At 45.8% G+C, this 27,967-nt stretch overlaps 1 protein-coding gene across 2 annotated transcripts; it reads left to right on the top strand.

Moving 5' to 3' along the window:
- Positions 1-16: 16 nt before the first annotated feature.
- Positions 17-24,956, top strand: LOC127394531 (uncharacterized). Of its 2 annotated transcripts, XM_051640557.1 has the most exons (19): positions 17-107; positions 1,915-2,018; positions 2,507-2,621; positions 3,903-4,077; positions 4,658-4,769; positions 5,757-5,863; positions 6,693-6,819; positions 7,371-7,491; positions 7,774-7,859; positions 8,919-9,043; positions 10,359-10,418; positions 14,561-14,627; positions 15,812-15,906; positions 17,418-17,546; positions 18,980-19,094; positions 19,896-20,033; positions 20,714-20,880; positions 21,328-21,416; positions 24,564-24,956. In XM_051640557.1, exons 2-19 carry the CDS (start codon positions 1,925-1,927, stop codon positions 24,757-24,759), a joined length of 2,118 nt encoding a protein of 705 aa, XP_051496517.1. In that variant the 5' UTR covers positions 17-107; positions 1,915-1,924; the 3' UTR covers positions 24,760-24,956. The 2 variants fall into 2 exon arrangements, with proteins under 2 accessions (XP_051496517.1, XP_051496527.1); XM_051640567.1 differs by lacking the exon at positions 17-107 and having other exon boundaries at positions 1,916-1,999.
- The last annotated feature ends 3,011 nt before the right edge of the window (positions 24,957-27,967 follow it).

The following is a 27,967-nucleotide window of genomic DNA, read 5'->3' as shown; positions in this document are numbered from 1 at the left end:
TGACAGCCTGCACACCCCGAGCTGCTGCCGGCTCCCCCGGCCTGGGACTGCCCAGGCACTGCTCCAGTACCCACCCAGCCTCCCCACGGAGAGGGACGCCCAGAGAGGTAAGAGACATGCCAGGCCACTGCTCCGGGAGGTCGGATGTGCCGGATCGATCCGGAGGGGAGGCGAGCAGGGAGGGCTTGGAGGAGGGAGGGAAGCCAGTCTGTGCTAGAGCTGCCTGAAACTTGCACTAGGAATCTACCAAGTTTCATTACAAGGTGAAAGGTCAAGGTGGGTCTCGCTGCAAAACTTGCCAAGCTTCAGAACTCTTTCAGCCAGCTCGGGCTGAGCCTTGGCTGAGTTTCCAGTGAACACCAGCTAAGTCGTATTTGGTTTCAGGTGGAGACCAGCTGGTTTTTATCCACCGGCCAGCACAGCTTGGGCACTCCTGGCTGTCATGCTTTGGAGTTCAGGGGGTTGTTAAAATTCAGAGCACAGCTCAAGCTGCTCAACTGATCCTTGGCATAACCCTTTAGGCTTAATGAATTTATTCCAAAGCTAACTTTGCCCTGGAAAGCGAAGATTGTGTGCGCACACACAGCCAGAACATTTGCACAAACTGCTCAGGTAGCTGAACTTAGCACTGCACAGGCAGAGGTTGTAACCACAAAATAATAGCTTTTGCATCAAGGTATGATTCTATAAACTTAAGATTTTTGTCTTTGAAAGTATTTGGAAAGTGGAAAAAATTCTTAGAGTTTTGGTCAGGTGTTTATTGCATCTTATAAAAACATCTGCCTTGATGGCTGGAGACGGCTAGAAGAGCAATTCCCTCTTTTTGTGTGTTATACAACCCAGGCTGTCCCGTATAGCTGAAAGTCTTTAGATTTTGGCAAAAAAAAACCACAACACCTCTTCCTGAGTGTACAGTGGTTCTGTGTAGCTGTCATGTCACACAGTGGACTGAGGTCAGAGCCATTTTGTGCTAAATGCAACACAAACACAGTACTGGGTTCTAATTTATTTACCATCTACATTAACAATAGGTGCAAGGGACTGAAGAAAGGAGTCCTTTCCACCTGGTGAGGGGGTGAGGAACAGAAAGGCTGGAAAAAGATGGCCAAATGCCTAGGGAAAGTATGTGAAGCAGCCAGGCACTGAGTGAAACTGCCCTGAGGCCCAGGCCAGACCAGTTTCTTAACCTTCACAACTCTCCGCCCCCCCCCACCCCCTTCTCTATTTGGAAATGAATTTAATTAAAGTGAATAGGAGTTGCTAAGAGACCAGAGGAGTTCTGGAGTTTGTTGCTGGGGCTGAATTGCCACTCTGGTTCCAAGGCTTTGCACCAAGAAGGATAATGTAATGTGAGCCTACATAAAGCCCTCCCAGCTCTAGGGAAAGCTGCTCTTTCCTCATTGTAGCTAGCCTGGTTTACCAGTTCTCGGCTCCTTTCTTTGTTTGACTGAACTGCTTGTTTCCTCCTAGACACTGGCAGAAAAAAGGTTCATCTCTTTATGGTCTTCCTCTGCCTGCATCCAACTTGTAATTTCTCCTTGTGATTTTTCAGGTTGGAGGTGGCAGTGACTGAGCCTGCAATTTATCATGAGCAAATAGCTTTGGAAATCAAAAGATTGTCTACTTCTGAACTCTCTCTAGTTCATTACTCTTCATCCTTTCTTCTGCTCCCCCATGATTTCAGCCCAGCATTGACAATGGGCCAGGTGAACTCTTCCAACTCTATTTCTGCAGCTTAATATTTTGCTTTCACCCTGAGTCATGCTTGAAACACCAGGAGTCTCCAGGCTATCTCCTGAGCAAGCATTTTTTACCTTCCCAGATCAAGGCAAGAGATTATATCTTTTAGCTTCACATGGTCACATCATTGCTAAATTACTTCATTTTCACTTTACCTGACATTTGTTATCTCAGGACCATCCAAATGCACAAGATGATTAGAAAGATAACCTATAGCCTGGGAAGACGTGTGTCTGCTGCGGTGTGTGGGACCACCCAGGTGAGAAGATTTCTGCATGGTGAGTAGTGTATTCTGAAACAGCTCCTGGGTGGAAAATATTTTTGTCATCTGAATGCAGCAGGGTCCTCACTAACAGTGTTCTGGGAGCAAAGCAAAGAACAACATGCGTGATAGTCATGTATTATATTGAGTTACTGTGGTATCTTTCTTTGGGTACAGTTGCAGTGCTCAGTTTGTTCACAGTCTTATTCATTATAGTAATGTTACTGGAGCCAATGACAACCCAGCTGCAAAGATAATGGCAGAGGAGCACTCAGTGAGGATGAGGAAGATTATTATTCATATTAAGAGTAGAGATATTTTGCAAATATTTCACTTACATAAACCAGAGCTTTAGTCTTCATAAAGTTGTTTGTGAATTCACCCCAAAGAACAGCTGAAGTGAGGGGATAAATTTGTTGTGATGATGACAATTTGTCTTTTATAAAAGAGCTCAGTAGTTACTGCAAATACACAAACAATTCACTTTTCTGTGTTTATCCCCAGGTGCTTATTTCAGAATTCAGCCCTCTGTACAGGAGGCCCTGATGGAGGGGAGACCAGTCGTAGCCTTGGAAAGCACCATCATTACACATGGCATGGCCTACCCTCAGAATCTGAGGTGGTGGATTTTGATGTTTCTTGTTCAACAAAGCTGTAAGGCATATAACTGGGCGATGGATATCAGTATTCTTGGTCAAGCCAAAACCCTTTTAAGAGCAAATGGAAATGTCAGTTTGTTAGGCATGCAGATTAAGAGCTCTGGTGTCAAAAATTTTTTTTTGGACTTCTAAGAATGCAAATGGGCATCCTGTTTATCTCCTTATCCAAGAGCTTACATTTCTGCCTTCCTTGAACATGTGGCAGCAGATAATGCCATCACTTGCTCCAAGAGACAGCTACCAGTCTTTTCTGCTGCACAGTTTGTACAGACATTGAAAACACTCAGCAGTTTCTTTTGGTATGTCTTTTGTAATGCAAAAAGGACTGGAACACAATAGTGAAATCTGTTCCTTAGCTCCACTCAGAGCAGTTACTGTGAGCTCTTGCTGCCTTCTGTGCCCTGCATAGAAAAATCTCCACCTCTACCCTTTATTTACTGCTGTTCAGTAGTTTTGTGTTTCACTGAGTTACAGTGCCAGAAATCATTACACTCTCCCCTCCATCCTTGCTTCCAAAAAGCACTGGAAGGTTTCAGTATTGATTTTCCATCTTACTTTTTACCTGGCCATTATTTTGCCTGACATTCTGTGTTAGAATGAAGATGTAAAAATTCAGTTGGGGGGGGGAGGCAGTTAAAGATTGCCTCGTGTATGTACACACAGGTCAGAAAGGGAGAAGAAAATGCTTTTAAAAAGGGATGGCATACAAATGATCAAGTATAAGACCTGAAAAACTTAGAAAGACCTAGTCTGCTGCCCTAGAGTATCCTCAAGCTGCAGCTTTTTGGCAGTGCTGTTATTCTATATCTAACTGCTTGTATTATGAAAAATATATCCTGGTCATTTGAGCAGGGCTTGAAGTTGGGGTTTCTGTGAAGGCCTGTATTCTCAGAGAAATAACAGGTAATGGGGATGGAAAACTCCTATTTTGAGAAGATCCCTATTTTCAGTAGTTCATCGTACAACCAGATTTGCCTGTAAACCAATTGTGTTTTTCTCAAAAATGAAGCACAGAGCTTGGACATTGCTGTCCTTGAAATGGGAGCTCTGCACATCTGCAAATTCAAGTACAAAGACTTCTGCCATTAGGACGATACAGAAGAGGAACTAGACTTAGCTGAAACCACAAGAACTGTATAAAACTGGAAACTGGGAATGATGGCCATCAGACATGGAAGTTTGCTTGTGTGATTGTTTGCCTCACTAATTTTGTGATTATTGTCTTGCTTTTCTTTTTCTAGCATGGCCAGAGAGGTAGAAGAAATTGTAAAAACAAATGGAGCAGTGCCAGCCACTGTAGGTATTTTAAGGGGTCGAATCCACTTGGGACTCACAGATGAGGAAATTGAGTTCTTGGCAAGCAGTAAAAATGTACTTAAAGTGTCTCGGAGAGATCTTCCTTTCGTCCTTAGCCAGGTACAGGATGCAGACTTTCTACTGTGGTGTTTTCTATACAGCAATAGTGTAGTCATCTCCAGCTTCAAGCCAGATGGCTTGGAAAATATAATGTAAAGTGGTATCTTACTGATAAGCTCAAATGTGGTCCTATCTAGAGTCAAAATACAACAGAGAAAGCCAGTAGCAGCCATGAAATAGAGCTCCTGAAAAGTTATTCTGGATAGGCTGGGAAGCCACAGGCGTTTGGCTAAGAATATTCTTATTGGCATGATAAGGTATTGTCACATTACCTGTAAACTATGTGGCAAGCAGGCCATCCAGAGCCTAAGGTGACACTAGCTGCCTGTGAAGCTTTCTGGTTGGAAAGCCCTGCAGAACAAAGGCCATTGCTATCATCAGCAGCAGAATGGCTTACACAGCAGGGACAATTATTCCTCTGCGTTTTTGCCTAATAGAATATTTGTATCAGAATTTCACTTGTCAGCTGCTGACAGCAGGCTGTTGTGACATTGCTGCGTGTCAGATAACCATAGCTACCCACATGTGGTATTCTCTGTGTCACCGTGGTTGCTGACTGTGACTGGTTGTCCCTTGACAGGGCTTGTCTGGTGGCACTACTGTGTCCGGAACAATGATTGCTGCTCACAAAGCAGGAATTCCTGTCTTTGTGACAGGTGGCATAGGAGGTGTCCATCGTGGAGGAGAGAACAGTAAGAAAATCAATACATTACACTTCTCTCTATATTGCTACTGTTTTATTTAATTTCATCTTTTTCCTTTTTCCCAGTCTGTCCTGCAGTAACTGTCAGCTAAGAGTGAAGCTGTCATTCTTCTTGACCAAACTATATGATTATTTTCTCCCTGGTGTCTCATTTCCAGAAGCTTCAAAATATTCCTCTTGAGCACTGGCCAGTTGTTAAGAGGGTGGGAGTTTCTCTTTATCCTTTGCTTACACGGGGTGATATGGAGATTGTGTGCTGGCACAACAGGACCTGACTGTACTTCTCCCACTTCATAATGGCTGGATAACTTGATACTGGCTGCCAAGCACAGTGTTTTTATCAGCTCTCAGCTGAGGAGAAGAGTCTCACCAGGAGAGACTCAGGCCCTGGTCTGCATTAGAGGCATGTTGTCCTCTCTCAGAAACCTGAAACACAGCCCAGCCTTGGCAGTGTAGTTTGTGACCTTTAAATACATTCTCTCTTCTTAGCCACATGTATTCCTAGCATGGCATAAGTGCACTGCCCTGCTAGATGCCATCCCTTTCAGATGTGATGTAAAATCTGAACCAGGGAGTTTCCTGAGGTCAGCAAAGCTCCTGTGGCACTTACTCTGTCAGTGATGGCAATACCAAAATCAAAATCTGCTTAAATTATATTCCATCTCCTTGACCTTTGTCCTTGCTGTATAAGACCTTCTTTCTATTGCACCAAATTTTACATGGTGTTTATCAATGTGACCAAAGACAGGGCAAGGTTGTACCTCTGCCCTAAACCATGTGACTTCTTTTTTGTCAATATCCCATTCAATCTCAACACCTAAAGGCGTGATCTACACCTGCAATATCTGTTTGTGGCTCTAAGTGGTTGCAAAAGGAGGCAAGGGCATCCCAGACAGGTACAGCTTTTTGAGAGGGCAGATCACATCAGCTTAGAGTATGACACAGTCACTGACAAGAGCTGCTTGTCCATTCACAGCTCTGGATGTGAGTGCTGACTTGACAGAGCTGGGACGAACTCCGGTTGCTGTTGTATCTGCAGGAGTCAAATCTATCCTTGATATTGGCAGGACACTGGAATATCTGGTAGGTAGCATGGGCTGCTGAGCCCAAAAGCAGATAATGTACTTTGTGTGCAGAATGCCCGCTGGCAATGGGGCAGGCATTAAGCCTAAGATTTTTTTAGAATTACTATGGAAAGAACGTGATGCCATATTTGCAGCTCTCTAGTCGTGGGTCTGTACAAGCACTTGGCTGCTCCCTAATGTAAATCTTTCCATGCTCAAGGGGCTGTTCCAGCATCTGTTCCAAATGAGGCAAAAGGCAGCACTAGCCACACCTCTTTCTCTGGCCTTAAGACTTGTTTTTCTGGGAAAAAACTCCAGAACTGATGGATAAGGGAAGCTAGAGCCATCAACCACTACAATAAAATCCAAATTAAAATGGGAATCAAGATTGTTTCAGTAGAGTAACTTTTTAAGTTTTGGTATGTTGGAAATCACCAGGACCAGCATGTCAAGTGACAGCCAAAGTAAATACTTCTCAATTGCAAACTGAGCTCATTTATATTCCTGTAGACTCATGACTTCTCTTCAGTTCACAGGTTGTTACCTTGGACTCAGTATTGCACTGACAACAGCTGCATGGCTTTTGATCAACTCCAAATCCAAACAAAGGACATGTATGTTTCCTATTTGTCAATAAGCCAGATTATCTCTAACCAGTTACCATGTCTGGCTCTTTGCTTTGAAAAACATTGGTTATAGAAAGGAATAGAATGGGTTGTATAAAAATAACCAAACCCTGTGCTGAAGAAAGGCAGTTTCTAGCTGGGTAATAGAAAGAAGTCTTATTCTTTTAGTGGGCCCCCTTTCCCTCCACTAATTTCCTGCTTGTCTCACCTCCACTCCTGCAGGAGACTCAGGGAGTCTGTGTGGCTGCCTTTGGGGAGTCAAGGGAGTTCCCAGCCTTCTTCTCACGCCAGAGTGGCTTCCAGGCACCATATCATGTCCGCGATGAAGAGGAGGCAGCTGAACTGATCGGTGTGTTTCAGCAGGGAAAGGCCTGTGTAGGGCCCTGGGAAAAAATGACATTAATATCACCTTGGATGAGGCACTTCCGTTTTTACGCTTGGAGAAGAGTTTGTCCTGAACACCAAGCCATCTCACCTCCCCATTCCTGCTTCCGTGCTTTGAAAATGAAGTAGCAGGGAAGTTCAGTCTTTACAGCAAGTTTTTTAGCCAGCTGCAGCCACCTTGGCATGCTCGTACATGTTTTGTTTACTCTGGTGGAGGGAACACGTATGTGAATGTGTTCACAAAAACAGCTTCTGGACCCTCAGAAGTGGAACCAGTTTTCTTTAAAAGAAAAATTCTTTGCCCCTTTTTTTTTGTACAGACAGACTCAAAAGAAATAGGCAGCTATAAAGTGATCAGTAGCTGGAGAGGAAAAGACCTCGTTCCTCAAGTCAGCTAAGAACAGGAACGCCATCTCTGTGGGTTCCGTCACCCAGCTCCCACTCTGTTCTGTCCTCTTCGTTCAGCATTTGGTTTATCCAAGGAGAACTGCTAATGATCTGCCTGTCCTCTCCCAGCCAGTGCTCTGGGGCTAGGCCTGAGCAGCGGGGTGCTGATAGCAGTGCCCTGTCCCCAGGAGCGAGCTGCCTCTGGCCAGGCCATCGAAGAGGCCATCCAGCAAGCTCTTAGTGAAGCCAGGTGAGAAGCAACCTAAGCCCTACCCTTTGCTCACCCAGTGGTCTTGGGGAAGTAAATAACTTTGGGGACGCTGCTGCAGGAGCTGTAGCACAGCTTAACCTTGGGCATGGGAGCCCACAACATGCTTTCAACTGTAGCTTTATCTAACCTGAAGTTCGTTTTCAGAACTTTTTATAGGATGTGGTTATGGAGATAAATTATCTGCTAGCAGCAGTGTTTAGCCACTGATGTTGCTTTAGCTCAGTCCTTCTCATCTGCAGGCATTTTCTTTCATGTTTGCAGGTCCAAAGGGATCACAGGCAAAGAACTGACCCCTTTTATGTTACAGAAGCTCAATGAATTAACTGATGGGAAATCTCTGGACTCCAGTATCCTTTCACTGAGTGGGGGGAAAAAGTACTCAAGTGTACTTCATATCTCTTCTGATAGTGCTTGGTGAAAAACACTGTCCCTTTATTGACAGTCTAGCAAGGGGCAAACACTTCAGAATCAATGAACAGATGAGAGCTTAGCAACAGCATCCTGCTTTTTCAGGAGCATCCTTGGTGTCCTCATCCACTTTTCCATTAAAAATTGGAGGCCAGCTCAGGTAGCAGGTTGTCCAGAGCCCAAAGAGATCCCTCACATCTGATCTGTGAGCTTGCCTGCTCTGTGATGGAATCTCAGGGCACTGTTGTCTGTGGTGGGGCTGCACACTGGAAGGTACCTGGGCTTCCCAGAGCACTGTGCTGTGCATTACACTGCCTTGTCCAACTCTTCATTTGGGTGCAAAGTAAGAGAAACTTGGAAGAAAAACACCTCTGAGTGAGCAAGAATCCTCTTGCACATGCAAGAGGAAAGAAGACCTACTGGCTGGGATGCCAGTGTAAGGTCTGGGAGAGCCAGGTTCACCTGCAGGCTCTGCTGCCAGCCCTATAGGAGACCTGGTCAGTCAGGACAGGTTGGCAAAGGCATTTTGATGTTACAGCTGGGTGGAGCTACAAAGTGGGGCTTTCAAAGCCTCTGACACTCTGCTCCCAGTGAAACTGCTAAAAAAAAAAAAAAAAAAAGGCTTATAGAGACTTGGCAAAAATGTAATTAGGCATCTCTTTCTGAAAAGGCTGGCTATGTTCCTCTAAGGTTTTTAGACGCTTTTCTCTCTGAAGCTGTTGCTTCTGCTCCATAACTATCAAATGGAGATGGCAGGTTTCCTCTTCATGGACACAGGGGGTGAAAGGTAAAAAAAAAAACCAAAAAAAATCAGGGTGTTCATGCAGTATTATAACCCAGTATATGTGCTCCCAAAGCATTGTGGTCTAGGAGGATCAAACCTTATAATTGTCACAGCACGTATTTTCTACTTTCCTCCTCTAGGCTGTTCCTACATAGCCTTCTGACAGGTCCATCTTGCTGGTATTTTTTCTTTTCCTCAAAGAAATGCCAAACAGACCTTGCTCTGATCCAGAACAATGCCAGAGTGGGCAGTTGCATTGCAGTGGCCCTGAGCAAACTACAGAAAGCCAGAAGGAAGGGGAACCTGCCTCAGCAAGAGGACACAACCCCACCTCAGCCTGTGAGTCCCCTGCTGCCCTCCATATAATGCCTCTCTGATGACAGCACAGGTTAATTTTATATCTATTCCCAAAAGTAGAAGGTGACTCAGCCAGAGACCAATCTTTCTGCTTCACACTGGTAGACATTCTCTCTTTGGTATTTTCCATTCTTCTCAGATAAATATCCTCTCCTCCTCCCCCTATCCACATTTGCAGGGAATAAATACTGACACTGGTGTAATTCCATTAAGCCTTAAACCATCAAATCCATTTAATCACCTTTTCACCTTTTACTGTGCCCTTACTTACCACTTGAACTGTATTGCTCTCAGTGCCAGAGAACTTGTGACTACAGGAGTAGACCTGGAAGAGGGTGGAGGGAGATATTTTGAGCTGCTGAGCTATACATGTGTTATAAATATATATTTTTGTTGGTACAGCATATTCCAAACAAGATCCATTATAACCCTAATACTCTATTCACTTTCTTGAGTTCTGTGTGTGCCGCATAATTCACAGGAAATCTATTTTAGGTAGTCTTTGAGAGCTGAAAAATTTTCTAAAACCCATTTGCAGTCGGATTTGTCAACATAAAAGAGGGCAGTGACTCCAGAGACAGTAACACAGCATTTGATGGAATGACAAAAAACAGCTGTATGTCCCCAAAGAATCTGGAAACTTCCTGTTTGTTGAGCTGTGCTGCTTTTTTCTGGCTTTGTAAGACAGTGATCCATACAGTGTCACTGGGCATGGCAATTTCTCCTGGGACCTTGCAAGAAATTCCTGCATTTTTCTGCCCAGTTTTTCCCTATTTTATTTGCTTTTTTACAGAGCAGTGCTTGAATTTTTCTGAGGTTTGGTATGTCAGAAGTTGTCCCAAGGGAGATGGCTTCAAGGGCACTGACAGGGCCAGACCTGTACACCTTCTTATGTTACTCTGTCACCACACAGAGACCACCAGCACCCATATGTCTACACAATAACACCCCACTTGCCATGCTGGGGCTGGCTATGAACAGGTATAATTCAGAAAGCAACATATAGAAGAGAATCACGGAATCTTAGGGGTTGGAAAGGACCTCGAAAGATCATCTAGTCCAACCCTCCCTGACAGAGCAAGATCACCTAGAGTACATCACACAGGATTTTGAGTCTTTCTCATCAGGATTGTACAGACCTGTGTCCAGCCACCCAAAATAAGCACAGGCCTTCACACTGTAAATTAGGTTGTTTTCAAGAGGGTGGGAAAAGTGACTAGGAAAAGCAAAGAAGACTTAGAATTTTTTTCCTCAAGTCCTTCCAATCACTTTTTACCTCTCTCCTTCTTTCTTAAAGGTGGTGATTGGAGGTATCAACGTTGACTTTATAGCAAAGGCGCAGAACCCTGTCATCCTGGTACTGTATCTGTAGCCATTTTCTTAGCACCACTGCCATTTCCAGCTCCTTTTACAGGAATGTCAAGACAAAGGAGGGTGGGGAGGAGGGTGGTATCCATGCATGACATCCACATGTCTGTACACACACGCACAAAGTTGGGAGGTGTAGTACAGCATATATGTTGGTGTGTTGTCTAGGTAGGCAATGGACATAATGACCTATTCTGTTCCCATGCTGAAAGTCACTATCCCTGACATTGCTCTATCTCTGTCTTGAGTGTATCATCCTTGCAGTCTCTACAATATGACTCTGGCCTCTACTGTCTATGTTAAGGTGCCTTGGGGCTATTCTCTGATGCCATAAACCCAAAGAGCTGCTTTAGCAGCAGAGCTGCCCAGGGCATCTCAAAACGTAGATGCAAAGAGTTAGCAGCAGTGGGTAAAGACCCTCATTGTGCTGTGACAATCTCTACTTCAAGGACAGACCCTATGGGAAGGAAATCCCCAGGTAAGAGCCAACTCTGGCTGCCTGGGACTGTCTTAGCTATGGAAAGCAGCATGAATAGGAGAAAAAGTCTCTGTGAAGAATACCCACAGTGGTAAAAAGCTTTGATAAAAATATTACTGACACAGTTACAGCTAAACAAGAGAGCCAGCTTCCTCAGCCATAAAGGATATTTGAGTCACCAAAAAAAAAAAAAAGAAAAAAAAAAAAAGAAGATTGCTTTGAAAAGATAGAACATTTTACATCTCTACCAGTCCCTCTCCCTCTCAATGTGGTTTGACTCAGAAACATCAAAGAAGCTGAAGTGGAGCAGACCTGGGACTTCCTCATGCAAATGACAACCATTTGCATGGCATGTACAATTTCTGTGGAGCTAAATGAAGTACTACAGATGGAAGCTTGCTCACAAGTTGTTTCATTTCTCACAACACTCTATGCTGATTGCTGAAGAAGAAACTCCTGCTGTCAGATGGGGCAGTTTGTGAAGACCTCTCAGTCAGGCAGGGAAAGGCCTGCAGGGGAAGCTGTCCTTAAGGAAGTTGGCTATTTGATTATACAGAAGCAGAGGCCAGACAGTATTATAATGATCAAGGGTGACACATGCTGTGGCATCAGCTGTGAAGACTTGCAAAACTAAAAGTTCACTGCTTCATCTGTGATCTAACTGATAGCATACGTACCCCATGCTCAGGTATCAGGACAAGGAACTAAACTCTCTCCAAGGGTGGGCAGACACTCCTTGGTGTGTCAGACATGAGTGCAGATCCCTGGACCCACTCATGGTGTGGTGGGGGGCCAAGGACAGCTGTAGACCCTGCTGGGAGCAGCTGACAGGAGAAAAGGAAGGAGATTCCAACATTAGAGACATTAGCTGCCCATCTGCATAGCAACAAGCCCTCGAGGTGATGGTCCATGGTGTCTGCTACCCCAAAGCCAAGCTGCAGAAGGATTTGGGAACTGACAGCCAGAATGTTCCTGCTGATAGCTGTCGTGGTTAGGCAGAGAGGAAAAGGCACTCTCAGTGGCATTCCTTTGTTTTGGCTTTTAAAGAGTTTTTTTCAAAGGGCTCAGCATCCAGCTGGTCACATCCTTACGCATGCTGGATTTGTTGCAGAGTGCTGGGGTATCACTCACACCTCATACTGTCTCAGCAAGAAAGCAGCTGTATTCTCTCCTGGTTGTAATTCCCTTGTGACTTTCAAGGCTCTCCAGAAACAAAGTGCTTTCTCTGATCTGCAGAGACAATGCACAATCTTGCTCAGAGAAAGATGCTGGAAGAAGTGTTATGATTATAACTCTCTCAGGATACCTAGAAGTTGAGGAAAGTAATTTTTACATTAGGATCTCAGACCTCTTAGGACATGGAAGAAAATCCCAAAGACTCTCATTTCCCTGAAAAACTGCCAGAAAGCATCAGCTCAGTCTTATTTCAAATCATCTCAGTAGGTCCATTTTCTTCTGAGTTCTTTCCTCTCAGCCAGGCCCACCTGAACACAACACAGAAGAGAGACACAGGTACCACTCAGAGATACAGGCTGAGCTGGCAAGGTGCAGTAGGAGCTGTTCATTTATTTTGCTTCAAAAGCAGGCTGCTAATTTCTCTCTCACTGCACCCACCTATTACTTTAAAGAAAGATTTAGCATCTTCAGTTCTTTGAGGCCCTGTGGGGTTGTACAACAGCAGAGGTCACCCACAGCTGGGTCCCTGAGCGGGAGGCTGGTACATCTGCTGTTAGGGCAAGGCTTGGCATAAAAAGCCTGAAACTCTGCCTTTGGAATGTGTGTGGGACTAAAAGAGAAGATCAGCATGCCAGACACCAAAATGAGCTCATGAGTATTTTCAGCATTCCTGCCAGCATCAGTGTAGAAAAAGAGTGTGGCTGCATAGAATGGAGTTTGTGCTCGTTACAGATGCATTTAATACCCTCTTTTAATATTGAAATAGGGGCTAGAGTTCAAAGCCATGTTGTTTGGCTTGCCTAAATGAGCATCCTTGCTTTTTACTTTGGGGTAGGGTGGTTTTGTTCTGTTGGGTTTTTTTGTTTTTGTTTTTCCCTCCCTGGCAGCCTCTATTATGGCTAGTGAGCTTTGGAGTTAAAATAGTCAAGCTCAATGCTTTCAACATCTGCAAGACTCAACAGGAGACACTTGCAGATGGGAACATCCTCATTTCTGGCAGTACCACTAGCAATTCCCAGGGAGTATGAACAAATGTATGAGTGGGGCATTTGGGTTAATGAATGAAAAATAGTGAAAAGATGGACAGAGGCCATAGGTTACTTACATACAGTCAGTTCTATGCTGGTGGTCTGAAACGTTCAGGGTTTGGAGAACTACCAGACAGAAAAGCAAAGGTATGAAGAATTAGCACCAAGTCTTACTGTCTATAGAACTGGGGAGAGTCAGGGCAAACAAAAACAGCCTGGAGGTCAAAAGAGGGTAATGAAAGAACATCTTTAGATGAGAGAGCAGCCTCTTACAGTCATAGGGTTGGATGCAAAAAAAAAAAAGAACATTGTGTGCAAAGGACAGATGTACAGAGGGAGGGAGGCTCCTTGGAGAGCTCCAGTATGAGTTTTGGGAATGTCCAAGAACAATGGCGTGTTGGAAGCAGAGTATTTCTGTTGTGAAATAGCCCTACATTTACTTGCTTAGGATAGATGGTGGTGTTTACAAGCAAGAAAACTGCGTGCAGGGGTATTCTGGTGCACCTGGGCTGACATGGGGCAGAGAGAAGCTGGGCCAGGAGCTGCTGTGTATGGGCATGCACACGCTTCAGCACTTGCCACTCAAACACTTGCCATACTCTTGAAAGCTATGAATTATCTAGAACTGTGAAGTTCATTATGGCTGCCAGTGGCAAGCAGTCTTCAGAAATGCAAAATATGGTTCAGGATTTTACAAAACAGGAGCTTTACAATTATTTGATAGTCAGATGAAGCCCAAATCGATCTGAGCACTCACAGATGTCATTCCTCCAGCAGAAGAAATAGAAGGAGAGGGAGGTGGGTGAGGGACTGCCTGTGTTCTGACAATTTGGCTGTTTGTCACAGACTAATGGACAGAGGAATAGAAGACAGAGGCAAGAGAAGAGAAGCTGATAACCACACAGGTGGGGAACAAGGGTATTTTTGATGAGGGAAAGATGCGGGAAGAGAAGAGTGAGTGAAAAAGTATTCAAACACTGAAACAGATCTTTCCATGAGTAAAGTTACAGTGACAACACAGAGAAAGGTAACAAATCTCATTTTACTTTCAAAGAGGAAAATAAATAAATAAACCCCCAAACCCCAGACTGCTTAAGGGAGGAGCTAAGTAGCCTGGAAGACAGCTGCAGAGCCCAGCAGGTCTGGGGCAGTATCTCTGGAGGGCTGCTGGTATCAGCTGAAACACTCGTTTGCATTACCCTAACAGCTCTTAAGCAAATAAGACCAAAATAGCAGTGCATGGGGAGAAGCAGGCCTTTGGCATCAGGGTTGAAGTCTGTAGATGGCTTGTAGAAGTCTGCATTGCCCTCCATCTGGTACCTAGATGCCTTTTGCTCCTCTAATTGCTGACCTATGTTTCAGCAACATCAACTTCACGTGCTTATGGAGACTTAGCATTTATCCCTAACACCCCTCCCAGCTTTGCCAATAAACAATTCATTCTTCCAGGATGGTGGGCAAACGAATGTTGGAAGAGTGAGACGAACCTTTGGCGGCGTTGGAAGAAACCTGGCAGGTGCCTAGTGCATGGGTTTGGCTGTGCGTGCATGCCAGCTGTGATCTGTCCTTTGGTATTCCTTCAGTAGCAGGAGCTCTTGAGTTCTGTTAAGATCTGGGACATGTTAGGCAGTATATAAGTGGTCAGACTGCCTGGAAAAGGCAGGGGCTATTCCAAGAAATAAGAGGGCAGGGAGTTGGGGTCAGGAAAAGAAGGGTCCGCAAATATGAAGTTAGCAAGTATATAGCACAGTGACCCCAAATCAAAGTTAAACAAGCACGAATTATCTCCAATGACTGCTGAACAGCTTGGCTCTCGGTGTTCAATAAATGCCAGGTTATAGTCACAGTACAAGTGTGTCTTGAGCAAGAATTCAAGTAGTAACTGTAATAAGTAATAGGATTATTCAAAGGTGATCATCCATGCACCGTAGACAAGAGGAACCGATGTGCAGGAATTACTTTAGAAGAGAAAGGGCAACAGTTCTTGGCAACAGGAAAGGATCACACTGTACCTTGTGCTCCAGCACAAGCAGCAGCAGACTAGCTTTCAGATATTGAAATTAGTAGGGGCAAAATGGTTTTTAGGATTATTCTGTTTTTTTGACCTTTCTCAAATTTTCCTAACACATCTACTGCCACCTCAGATCACAAATGGAGAAGTTTGAGGGGAAAAAAAAACAAAAAAAAAGCCACCCATGCCACCCACTGAGGTATAATTTGTGGTAACCTGAAGGGAGAGGAGGAAGGGTTTCCTGTGAATCCATTCAGATTCAGTCATTCTAGTAAGATGGTGTGGTGGGAACAGCAGTGTGGGAAAGCCAGCAGCAGGAAAGGCCGTGCATAGAAGCCATGTGGGAAAGCCCACATGCCTGCAATGGTACAGGAGAAGTTCCCTGCCAGGAAAGTGCAGAAGTTTCTTCCCCCATCTTCTCTTTTCCTTCACTCCCATATGTTCCAAAAAATCTAGAGAACTGAGAATACCAGTGCAGCAGGCAAGCTTAAATCACTCCACCCAATCCCAGCCAGCCATTTGCAGCAGCTGTGGCTGTTTCACCTTAAACATGCTTCTAGACTAGGATCAATGGGCATTAAGTATTCCATGGAAGGGCTTTGCTACCTAACACAGCCTGCACAGGCTGTCTCTGTGTTCACAGTACCCTGGTGGGTTTATTAACATCTTTTGCTTCCATTTGCTTTTAGACTGTTTAAGCCGTCTGGGACAGATTCCTCTCTTTTTATCAGCTGTGGGGAAGGATGAACATTCAGAGTCCATCCTGCACTACTGTCACCACATGGTATGTTGCACAGAGGGAAAAGTAGGAAAAATTCAATGCTGCTTTAGTTCCACTTAGAAGGCAAAGAGCCACCCTCCCAAAACACAGTCCAGATGCATGTACCGTTTGGAGACTGAACCTTCAGGTCTGAATCCAGCTCCAGGGAGTGGCACTTGAAGGAGAAAGACGTAAATCAGGAGGAACCAAGAAAAAATCCAGGAAAGCCTAAGCACAGCCAGAAATATGCAAAGCCTGACGCTGAGGACAAACAAAGCAATGTCAGAATCAGCCTGGTTTGGGTAAAGCATAAGACAGAGAAAACCTGGCCCTAGGAGCCCAGGTTACATTCCTCCCAGGGTCAGAGGAGAAGAATCCTCCACACAGCTACATAGACCCCTTCCAGCTATACACCAGAGTCATACCTGACCTCAGCAGCACTTTGTCCACCCAAGTCAGGAAGCCAGGAGGAGAAGTTCACTAGAGACATCACCAGCCCCAACCAGCAAGCAGATCAGACCAAGAGAGCAATCCCAGCACAAGACATTAGGCACCTCCATGGTGAAGAGGCAGAGCTGTGGGTGGAGACCCCAGGTGAGGCAGATCAAGGCCATTAAGGCCTATTAGTACCCTCAGGGCCCTGGTATCCAAATAGGGCACATGGGGCTACCTGAGCAAGTCAGTAAATTAAGTAATATGAACAAAAACTCTTTTTTTGTTAATAAAGGCTTCATGGCAGCAGGTCTGTGATCCCTCCTCTACCCAGCACAGCACAGTTTGTGCCATCAAAGTGAGCAGTCTGCCAAGGGAAAATGGATGAGCTGGCCAGCTACCAAGCAATTATTGCCTGTAACAAAGCATTACCACTGGTGTTGGAAAGGACCCTTTCCTTAAAACCTTCAGCTTCCCTGTGAACTACTTGGGGTAGGGGGGATGATGCATTTCTCTGTCCTCATGTATATTCCAAGAAATGCCAGAAGTTCTCTAAACAGGTCATTCACAAGACCCACAGAGGAAGGACACCCCATAGTTTGCGACACTGCTGTAGAAATGGCTCCAAGGCTGCCCTCAAAATCAGGCTGTGCAGTCAGTGAGGGGGTTGATGTAAACACTAGCTGGAGCATGCCACCAAGCATGTCCAGCATTTCAGCAAGCCATTGAAGTGTCCCATGAGCTATGGAAATGGATGAACGGATGGCTGGAGCAAGCAGCGCTGCAGCCACTCTCAGGATGACGTCCGTTACGACAGAGATGCAACCTATGGAACTGCATAGCAGAGACCTGTCACACTTACTTGCAAAAGCAAAATTTCTTTAGCCTGGCACCTGTTTCTTTGGAAATAATAAAAACTAGCCATCTACCAGGATCATCTAGACCAACATACCTCTGAAATGTTGCCTGTATCAAAGTAGAAGGGAGGTTGAAGGGAGAACAGCAAGCTGGGGTACTGATCAGGTGGGAGCAGAGAAAGAATGAGCTGAGTGTGGCAGGGAAGAGAAACAAGCTCCATCAAATAACTGTCCTTCCTATTTTAGGACATGAGTGCTGTCCTTCAGCTGGAGGGGAAGAGCACAGCCACTTACTGTGCTGTGATCACTGGTGCCGGGGATCTCAGCATTGGCTTGGGAGATATGGACATCCACCACCAGATAACAGAGCAATACGTAAGCGTGCCATCTGCTGTGTGAGCTTTTTCTTTTGAGAAGGAATGTGGATGTGTGACAAAGCTGTACCAGGGGGAATGGGTGTGCAGAGGGAACATGGGAAATCCTAAAATTAACCCCCTCACATTGGCCACTCCAATAGCAGGAGGGCAAAGTACCAGAGCCTGCTGTTGCTGCTGACCCACATGGAGATTCTGTTTCCACTCCATACAGTATTGTCACTACTATCATCCCATGACATGTAGGTCAGAATCCTCTTCACTAACTAGTCTCAGCTAACCTTTTTGGCACCTTAAAGCCAGCAACAAATGCAGCCCATCTGCAGGAATAGTATTTCTCCCTTTAGGGAAAATCAAAAAAAGTGGACAGAACCCTGGTTAAAGCAAGTTTCCATGTTCCATTCTTTCCCTACCATCCTTGTGGTTTCTATATGCTGTGTTGTATCAACAGGCACTGCTTCTCAGCACATCCAAATCTTCAAAACATCAAGGTTAATGGAAGCAGTGATTAAGGACTGATTCAGTGAAAGCCCCACCACTACACTCCTCATTCTTTTGTTTACAGAACAAAAGCTCATGCTTTGTGACTGACAGCAACATAGAAGTTAAGGGCAATTTACCCACCAGTGGAATCCCCATGAGGTAGACTTCCTAGGGAAAAATATGGTCATTACTCCCACTTCTATCCCCTCCCTGCCTCTCCCAGGCCTTGGCACAGAAAACCATTACATGATAGATTAATTCTCCTGAGCTTTACAAAACAGTTGTGGCTAGTGGAAACTTTGAACCAATCTTCTGCTGCAAAGTGCATTCTGGCAGCCCTTCTTTCCACCAGGATTAGCAGAGATGTGGAAGGGTGATGCATGAGTGCCTATAGCACTGGGCTGGTGTTCAGGAAGAGGTTGATCAGCCTTGGAGAGCTGAAGGAGGGAACAGCAGCTCCCCAGTCTACTGCTCCATTGTCCCCCATCAGTACACGATTCAGGAAGACCCACAAAAGACTGTGATGTACAACCAGTCTCAGAAGGCATTGTGCACAGGGGACATCTAAATGATGTGTAGCATAGGGAAGCCAGGCACAGCACAGAAAATCCTACAGTGACATTAAATAGCATAATTTCCTTTCCCTATAGGTCTCTGACTGTCCCACATGTACCAAAGTAGTCTAGTGAGGACCAGCAACTACCTTCTCTGCTGTAGAGGCCCTGTTAGTTGAGCTCTGTTCTTTATGGCAGGGAGCAAGGGAAGGAGAGGAAGGGGGGAAGAAAACCAGAAAAATGCATTTTCCTTAGGGAATCACTCTTTAAGGCTTATGCCTGCACCTAAGGGCTGAAATATGAGTGAAAATCCTACATCCCGAATCTGAACAGCAGTCATTTTGTCCCTCTGCAATGACTCAAACTGTCTCTATTCTGTCTCCTGGATTCTCATTAGGTGTCCCAGTTCAAGGAGAATCTGTGCCAGGCCCCACTAGTTTGCATTGATGGAAATGTGCCTCTTACCACTATTCAGTATGTCTGCCAACTAGCTAGAGAGCACCAGCTAGCAGGTAAGGAGAATTCACCCAGCCCTGACCCTGTAGCTCCTGACAGTGCGTGTGTCAAGACACTCTGCACACACTGAACTCTCTCCAGTGTTTCTTGCTGGAGATACCCAGTTATTGTCTGACATGCTGTGTTACTCAGTGCTCCTTTTTATGCTCTACTGCTCTGTCTCAAAAAGGCTTTCTGCTTTCCCAGTGTTTTTCTCATTCTGCAGCTAAATTACATTACTTGTGGTGTAGGTGCCGTAGCCCTCAGGCACTGCCAGAAAGCCAGGGAAAGCTGCTCTCGTTGCTTTTAATCTCATGGCAAGCACAAATGTGTGTGTTTCTGCCAGTTTGAGCAGACATACAGTTTGCTTCTCAGAATAAGTGCTAAAGCCTCGTTTTAGAGGATTTCTCTCTCACTTCCTATAAGATACGTAACCCCTTCTCTTGGTATGCTGAGGACCTTTCACAAGGCTTCCTAAATCTTATACCTTTATTTTTAAAAGCAAATCCTGAAAAAGGAGACAATGTTCTTAAAATCTGGCAGAGGCTCCAAAACCAGCTAAGAGGAGTAACAAACCTGAAATCAGATTATATCTCTCCTGAGCCAAAAGCAGTGGCGTCATTGCTGGGCACCAGAAAGGAAACACTGGGAGACCTTGTGCCCAGCAGGGTGGAAATTGCATTTCAGTATCTAACAGATTATACGTATAACCCCAGTTGTGCAGACCACGCTCAGCCTTCTACACTGCATCCTGTTCTGATGTACAGATGAACCACTAATTAATTAATTAACTAACCGATTGCAATTTTGTTTTGAAGTGTGCTATGAGCCCACAGATGAGAACAAGGCCTCTAAGCCCTTCCTCTCAGACAGCTGGAAAGCGCTCACGTACATTTCCCCCAACCTGCAAGAGCTAAGAGCAATAAATCGGACCCTCGGGAACCCTCTGCCAGCAGGTATTGCATGCTCAGAAGGGCTAGTCACACTCTTAGGTAACCTACATCTTGGAGAAGAGTATTTTCTGCTCCAGCCCCCATTTCAAGCCAATTGGGTTATAACACAGTGGGGATTTGTAAGCACTCTGGGTGTCTTCTGCCTCGCAGCCATCTCTGAGGGGGTTGTACAGCCCAGGCTGGACCGATGAACTGTCAGAGAACACAGTGGGCCTGGATGGCTCCTTGTCCAAAACCAGAGATCCCACTTGCCTCACTTTGTCAGCTAAACAGGAACGACCTCTGGTTTGTAAATGTGTCTCTGAATCAGGGTGCTCTGAGGGGGCCTGTCCCAACAGAACCACCCTTTGCAGAAACAAAATAGCCCACGACATGCAGGTGGAAATCCAACAGCGTTAAGACAAGGAAATAATGCTTCAGGACAGGTTTTTTATCTCTACAGACGCGTTTAGTCCCATGAGGGGTGGTTTCCTCAGCATAGGAGAGATGTACAGTGGGGAACTCTAATATTGGAGAATTACATGTTTCTCATGATTTAAAGGGAAAAAAAAAAATCAGCCATATTTCAGAAGTGCTCATAAATAGTAGTAGTGGATGCTCATAAATAGGCTGCCAGCCCATAAAAAAGGCCAGTCAAGCACCTTCAAAGTTACATCACAGTTTTTCCTCCTTGCTGTCTGAAGAGCTGCCATCTGGGTTGGAGGATGTTGTCCAGACTGCAATGGCCCTGGCCCGCCCTTTGCTGGCCCACCTGTGCTGTGTGGTGGTGACCCTTGGCACTCACGGTGTCCTCCTGTGTGGCAAGAGCCTGGGAGGGAGCATCTCTCTTCACCCAGGAGCCCACAAACAGGTAAGGGCACAGGAAACAAGCTCTGAGCTCTCAGCTGCTATAGCCATACAGCACTGTTGCTATTTCTGGTGGCGTGGCAGCAGTCCTGGGAAACATGGTGTCAGTGCTGGCAAGTGTGTGTTTTTGGGGGTGGAACACACAGTTCTGAAGGAAATCAAGTTGTCTGTCCATGTACTGCTGGCTCCTATCAGCAGTATTTATAGTCAGCTAGTTTTAAATGTGCTCACTGTGAATATTCATGAGTGCCAGCTTCACTTTCAGGAAACTTCATTTAAATAGCTGATCACTTTCAAAGTGTAAAAAAAAAAAAAAAAGATTATTGCATTTTTGTTGTTTTTTTTTTCCCTTTTCTTTTTTTGGCATCTTTGCAGGTCTGGATGCCATCAGCCACACCAGGCCTTATCAGCTCGGGCAATTCCCACTAACTTCCCTTCTCTCCCCTCCCAGACTGCTGCTGCCAGCCTCTCTGCCATCCACTACCCGGCCATCCACATCAGCAGGGAGGAGATAGTCAATGTCTCAGGGGCCGGTGACAGGTACATTGCTCATGACTTTGTCTTCTCCAGCTGAATGTGGAAAGGCCATAATTGGATTTCTTCGGAATTCTACTGCAAAGGCAAACAATGTTCTGCTGCTTGAGGAACAGACAGTAAGAGCACAAGAACAGGGCTGGTTATTGCAATTCCTTGCAAAGCTTGCTAAAAAAGTCCCCCTAAGCATCTTGGAAGCCAGTCTTGCCATAATTAGTTTTGCTTTTCTTCAAGATCCAAATCTTTCATGGCCATCTAGTAGTTCTGGATTAGTCCAGGTCGAGCTGCTAAAAGCAAAGTAAACCACCTTACATCAAAGCTGTCTTACTAACTGACTACTTTACTTCCACGCTTCTCCAAGGGAGGGCGATCTGCCACTCAGTAGCTGAAATTACCCTGTAGGGGCATTTGATCAGGCCCTGCATTTGTCTCTGGCAGCGCCTCGTGCTTCAGGAGCAGCTGCTGTGTAATTGGCCCGGCCGTTCACACAACGCTGTGCATAGGAGTGGGGAATGACAGGTATTATTCCTAGCCCCACTGATCAATTCTCAGTTTGTCAGAGCAATATTTTATTATGCTTCTTGTCAAACTATCTGTAGAAGTCACTATTTTTTCTTTTTCTTCTGCTTTGTACACTACAATAATTGATGTTATCCTAATGCTGCCTTAGGCTAGACCAAAAGTCTGTAGATGACAGAGATGTCCTTTTATTTTTCTACTCTTACCGACTAACAACATAGCAACACATCTTTTTTCTTCTATGGGTAGGCAGAATTACAAGTCTTTTTAAACAAACAAACAAACAAACAAACAAAAAAACCAACTTACAGCATCCTCAATATTTGAGTTAGAATCAATCAATAACTTCTTTCCAAGCTGGCTAACCCACTTAACACCGGGACATACTCCTTGTGTCCCAGATCACCTCTGATATGAGTCAATGGCAACAGCAAGCTGGTCTTCTCCAAAGAAGACCCAAGGGTTGTTCAGGACAGTAAGTGTAACAGCAGAGGAACTGGGGCTGGGAGTAACCTTGTGGGGTCTGCCTGTCCTACGGAAAGCTCAGCTTTGCTCACTGCTTCTAGCAGATTTGCCCAACCTCTGCCAGCCCCTGTAGGGACACATCCTCTGAAAAGTTTTTTTCTAGAGGCTAATGTAAAGCAAATATCTTCTTTAGTGTTTCCTTTCCCTATTTAAAAGCTTAATTTAAGGGAAGAGCAAAGGTGAGATAAAGTGTGCCACTGCCAAACATCTTCACTGAGTTACACAGGAGTAGTCAAAGTTTGTTTTTCCTTTTAAAACTAGCTGAAAGCTAGGGGCCCATTACTGCTCCCACTCCTGAGGTCATGTTGGTCTGGAAATCCCATTCCCCAGAATCCCCAGGTCCATGTGGAAATTTTCATAGTCCTCTTGTTTGTCCAGGCTTTTCCTTCCTGGTAACCCCTGGCTGCTCCACTGAGCTGCAGCAATCCCTGTTCTACAGAGTGAACAACAGGCTGGAAATGCCGGAACACCACAGTGACACACGTGCCACCTCCACAGCATATCCACGAGTAAAGCTGCCCAGGCTGTTGGCAATTTCAAGGGACTATGCAGCAGGGTATAAACCCAGGGCTGTAACACAGGCACAACTCAGCCCCCAAGAACCCCTGCACTGCTCCAGGGCACCTCACGCCTCGCTCCCACCCAGAGGCTTTTGGAACTCCAGAGATGCTGCCCAGGGGCCCTGTGTGTGTGCAGGGAGCAGCAGCTGTTTGTGCCTTGCACCTGGCTGCCCTGACAACATAACACCACGTGCCTGCACACGGCATTGCTAGGGGATGCTCCCCTAAATATTTACCCTCAACTCCTGGAGCTGTCGAGAGACTGAATAGTTTATGGAATTCGTAATCTCCTGGGCCTTTGTTATAGACAAAAAGATGTTGAGTTAATTAGTCAGAGCACACACAAAAAAGAGATTTTTTCCCCTTCCCCAGTAGATTTGCTCATTAATCCTCCCTGCCATCACATTTTCCTGTCCTTGCTTCTTCTTCTCAGATGTCATTATCTTTCCTTTCACTTGTGATTGTCCTTTCCTAGCTTCCAAGCTTCATTACCGTACTTCACTATGAATAAGCAGCAGTTGTTCCCAGTCGATCACAATCACCACCCTGCAGGTATCTGTGCCTCAACAGAGACTTCCCCTGCAAGCCAGGCAGGTGGCAAAGTCATTCCCTTCTCTTAATGGCCTCCTTGGTGCTTTGTGAGGACCTGTGGGAGACTGTTGTTATTCCAAGCACTCACGTCACTTTTACTGGGATATCTCAAATGAAAACCCACAGCAAAAATTTACTAAAATCTGAATCTACAATCTCATTTCAGCTTTGGATTTCTTTCTCCAGCTGTGCCTGTTGCCCCTCTCACATATATATGGAAACTCTATTCCTCTTTTCCCACCCACCCCTTTGGGGAAAGGAGGGAATGGTAACAATGCACTAACAAGGAGCAGAGAAGTTTCAAAATAACTAAAGAGCAAGGGAAAAAGAGATTCTGCCCCTCTTAGATTCCTTTCTTTTCTCCTGCCTCATCTGGAAAACTGGGGAGAATAGAAAACATGGTAGAATGGGAAAGTACCTCAGCTTCTCAGATGAGAAGAAAAGAAAATGTGATTAAACAGCATTAGTTGTTATTTTAATTAAAACAAAATAAATAAGCAAAACCTTTTCAATATAACCTCACCCCTCCTCGGTGATATATTCTGCTTCTATAAATGTTGGTTTGGGTCCAAATGAATGCTCTTACAGCTGAACAGCCAGGTTCCTTTTTACAAGGGCTTGTAGTGAGAGGACGAGGGGTAATGGATTAAAACTGGAAGAGGGGAGATTTAAGATAGACATTAGGAAGAAATTTTTCACTGGGAGGGTGGTGAGTCACAGGAACAGGTTGCCCAGGGAAGCTGTGGATGCCCCATCCCTGGAAGTGTTCAAGGCCAGATTGGATGGGACTTTGAGCAACCTGGTCTAGTGGGAGGTGTCCCTGCACATGCAGGGGCGTTGGATCCAGGTGATCTTTGAGGTCCCTTCCAACTTAAACCATTCTATTATATTATTCTATGATTCCTGAGATCGAAGCTGTTCCCCCAGTGTTAAAAGCTGCCTTTCCTTCTGTCCACAGCTTAATGGCAGGAATCCTTGCAGGGATGCTTGCTAAACATGACACAGATACCTGTGTCCGGATGGGTCTGCTTGCAGCAAGCTTGTCTCTCCGTTCCTACGCGCCCATTTCCCCAGAAATCAGCACTTCCAGTGTCAGCCAGGAGCAAGTCAAGAGCAAGAGCTGGCCAGAGGTGAAGGTATGGAAGATGGACTAAGGCACCCTGGCTTTCTCATCCAGCACCTCCTTGCACTCCCAGCATTGCTGTTTCCAGGAACTGGACTGTGTTCTGAGATCCAAGCTCAAAAGCTGGCTGCTGGCCAGAGGACTTGGACTTTCAGTGCCCACTACCTGTTGGGAGTTGAAGTGTCAGTGGAGTGCATTTGGTAACTTGTGTTGCACTGTTCATGTTTATGTTTGTCTGTTGTTGTTTCCTCTCCCCCTTTTTTTTTTTTTTTTTTTTTTTTTTTTTTTTTTTGTGGGTCATGGCAACCACAGCTTGGTTCTTCAGTCTACTGCCTGTTGGTAGTTTATCTCCCCTCCCCCACTAAAGAGAACATTCATCTGTTTTGGACTTGAGCCAACCCTCAGAGAAGGAAGCCCAAACCCGGGGAACTTCTTTGTAAAGAAAAAGTGGTTTCTGGTCTTTCAAAACTTCTGCTTCCCTGAACCTCCAGTCCTTCTAGAGTTGCTATGGAGGGAATCTTCCCTTTCTCCATCTTGTGTCACTGTTGTCAATTATCATGGTAGCTCCTCTGTCATGTATCTTTAGGACCCTGTCTTTTCATGTGGGCCCAGCAGCAACATCCTCTCTTGCTGCTTACTCTTGGTTTCTATCCAAGAGAACACACAACCTGTGGCAAGGTGCATCTGGCAGGTGCATGGTACTGTAGAACCACCTCATCGGTCTTCCAAGCCAGCCAGCAAACACTGCACTTTCTTGCTCTGAAGTCCAATGCCCCTGGAGAAAGCAGGCAAGACTAATCAAAGAGGAGCAGCTCGTGGCCCGCTGGTGGCCTTTAAAAGATGACTGTCCCTTGTTCTGTATGCCTTTCTCTTAAGCTGTGTAGCTCAAATGACTCTGCCAACTTCACAGTGAGTCCATAGCAAAGACAGAAACAGAGCAGAGCTTCCTTGACCCTGTCCAGGCTAGAGCTGCATGGTTATCCCTCTGCATTTAACCCCTTTTGCATCTTTATTAGCAAGGACATTCTACACTTAGATCGATTTTATACAAATAAAGTCTGGTCCACAGCCTTTGGAAAATTAGCTCATGTAGCCAACTTGGCTATGGAAATCAGCTTCTCACTCTTCTGTTGTGTAACATTTCCTGGAGATATCTCTTCTAGGTATCTTCTGATCCCTGAGTGACTAAACTTGAGGGTGGGAAGACATCAGCTCTGCCTGGGGTTTTTTTTGGTGTTATGCGGGACCATTGGTGGTTGACAGGGGAGCAACAGGGGATGGCAGTGAGGGAGTAGCAGGAGACCTCTGTGTGGCTCTCACAGGGATGGTTGCTGGCTCAGGCTGCTGAACTATTCCCACATCAGAGGTAAGAAGGCCAGTGACCATGTGAACTCACCCCTGATCTACGAGGGAATGCCCAGCATTCACTTACAAATGCCAAAATGATGTCTGGGGGGAGAGCATGAGAGAGAGTCCAGCACAGGCTTCAGGTACAGTGTCTGTGAAAGAGCCTCCCTCTCCCTTACATCTTTACACCAGCTGTGGTGTCCAAATTCGTCATCACAACAGCTATGCATGAAAACACCTCTTTTGCTAGGACACCTTCACTGTCTATCCAGCAGATAATAGCAGCAGAAGTGCAGAGATCATCTCTCTGGTCTGCTATATGGTTTCCTGCCTTCCTTTTGCTCACACCTGGGAGGAGAGGGGGGGATGGGCTGGCAACTCACTACACCCTCCAGAGTCCTTCCTCCCACCAGGAGGATGCAGTGCAGCAGTCAGGACAAATGGATGCTTTTCACGCTGGAAATCTGGCCTTGGAGCCGGAAGAGCTGGTGGAGGCTGTGGTGGTGCAACTGCTGCCCATGCTGCCCAGCACTTCAATTCAGAGCTATCCACTGGCTGGACACCATACCTGCACCCAAGCACTGTGTCTAAAGCTGTTGTTGCCAGTCCCTCCTCAACAGGCAGGCAAAACAATTTTGAATGAAAAGCATCTCTTTGCCCAGCCCTGAGCATGGGCAAATGTTGCTCTTTTGTGGATGAGGAGACACAAATGAGTGGAAAAAGACACTGGGGGTCCCCCTTCCTGCTGGTAAGTGGTGCTGAGGGTAAGGGGATGGTCCTGGTACTCAGGACTGTGACTACAGCCTCTTGCCCAAGAGGGTGCTGCCAGGGAGGCTGTGACTTGGTGGAGGGTGACACCCCTTCTCCAACCACAAGAGATGCCAAATATGGACAAGTATTAGGGAGGAAGGGCATCACACATGGAAGCAATGAGGAAAAGTTCCCCCCCCCTCCCAGCATGCAATGTGCCCAGGATGTGACTGTGGGCACCAACAGTTCAGTGAACACTGAAACTCATTAAAGCTAATTTCCAGTGGTGTTGGGTCTTGGTGCTGGCTCGTTTTTGAACCTGATTGATAGTAAGTCAGAAGTACAGACTTGCCTTCTGTTTCATGCAGTGGTGAGGACCCTTGCCTGAGGAGCAGATCAGTGGTGTCTGACATAGGATGAAAGCCAACCAAAGCTTGGTCAGGGCCCCTCTAACACAGCTCTCCACGGTGGGCTCTGCTGTTTAATAAGAAGTGAGCTCCCACTGCAATGGATAGAGGCATTAATTGGGTGTCTTTCATCTACCCAGACCACTTTCCTTAGGCTCACAGCAACTCCTTAACTCTGAGTCTGCTGCCTTTTCATTAGATTTGGCTAAAAACTGGGCAGAGAGCTGAGAAGGCAGAAGTGGGTTGGAGAGCTGATGAAGCTGTATCACATCAGCACTATCCCTTTAGGCAGCCAAAGTGAAAATGTAATGGCTGCATTTTCAGGGACACAGCAGACTGATTTCAATCTTACACATCCCCTCTGCTCTGCCACACACAAATATTTACAGACAGCATCGTTCTCCCCTAGCCTCCCCTCCCCTTTAATAAAACCTTCCCTGCAAGTGTGGTTCAGCTAAAAAGATTCTGTGCTTGGAAGTAGGAGACACCGAGTGCGGGCACGCATGTACCCATCACTGAGCAGGGACTGGTTGGCCATGGTGGGAGGGTGTTGGGGTGTTTGGAGCACAAGGGAGGGAAACGGGGGCCCAAGCAAGCAGCTGGATTTGCTTGCAGGCAGAGAGGTGGGACACAGCAGGGGCGGGGGAAAAGGGCTGTGCCCCCAGGGTAGGTCCCTGCACTATAAAAATGACTTTGACTGGATCTAGCAGCAGGGAAGAGAGGCAGCTTCCACCT

This window comes from Apus apus, chromosome 1 (assembly GCF_020740795.1).
Source record: "Apus apus isolate bApuApu2 chromosome 1, bApuApu2.pri.cur, whole genome shotgun sequence".
NCBI classification, from domain to species: Eukaryota; Metazoa; Chordata; class Aves; order Apodiformes; family Apodidae; genus Apus; species Apus apus.
The sequence above is the reverse complement of the archived record's forward strand: the minus strand, read 5'-3'. Positions and strand labels throughout refer to the sequence as shown.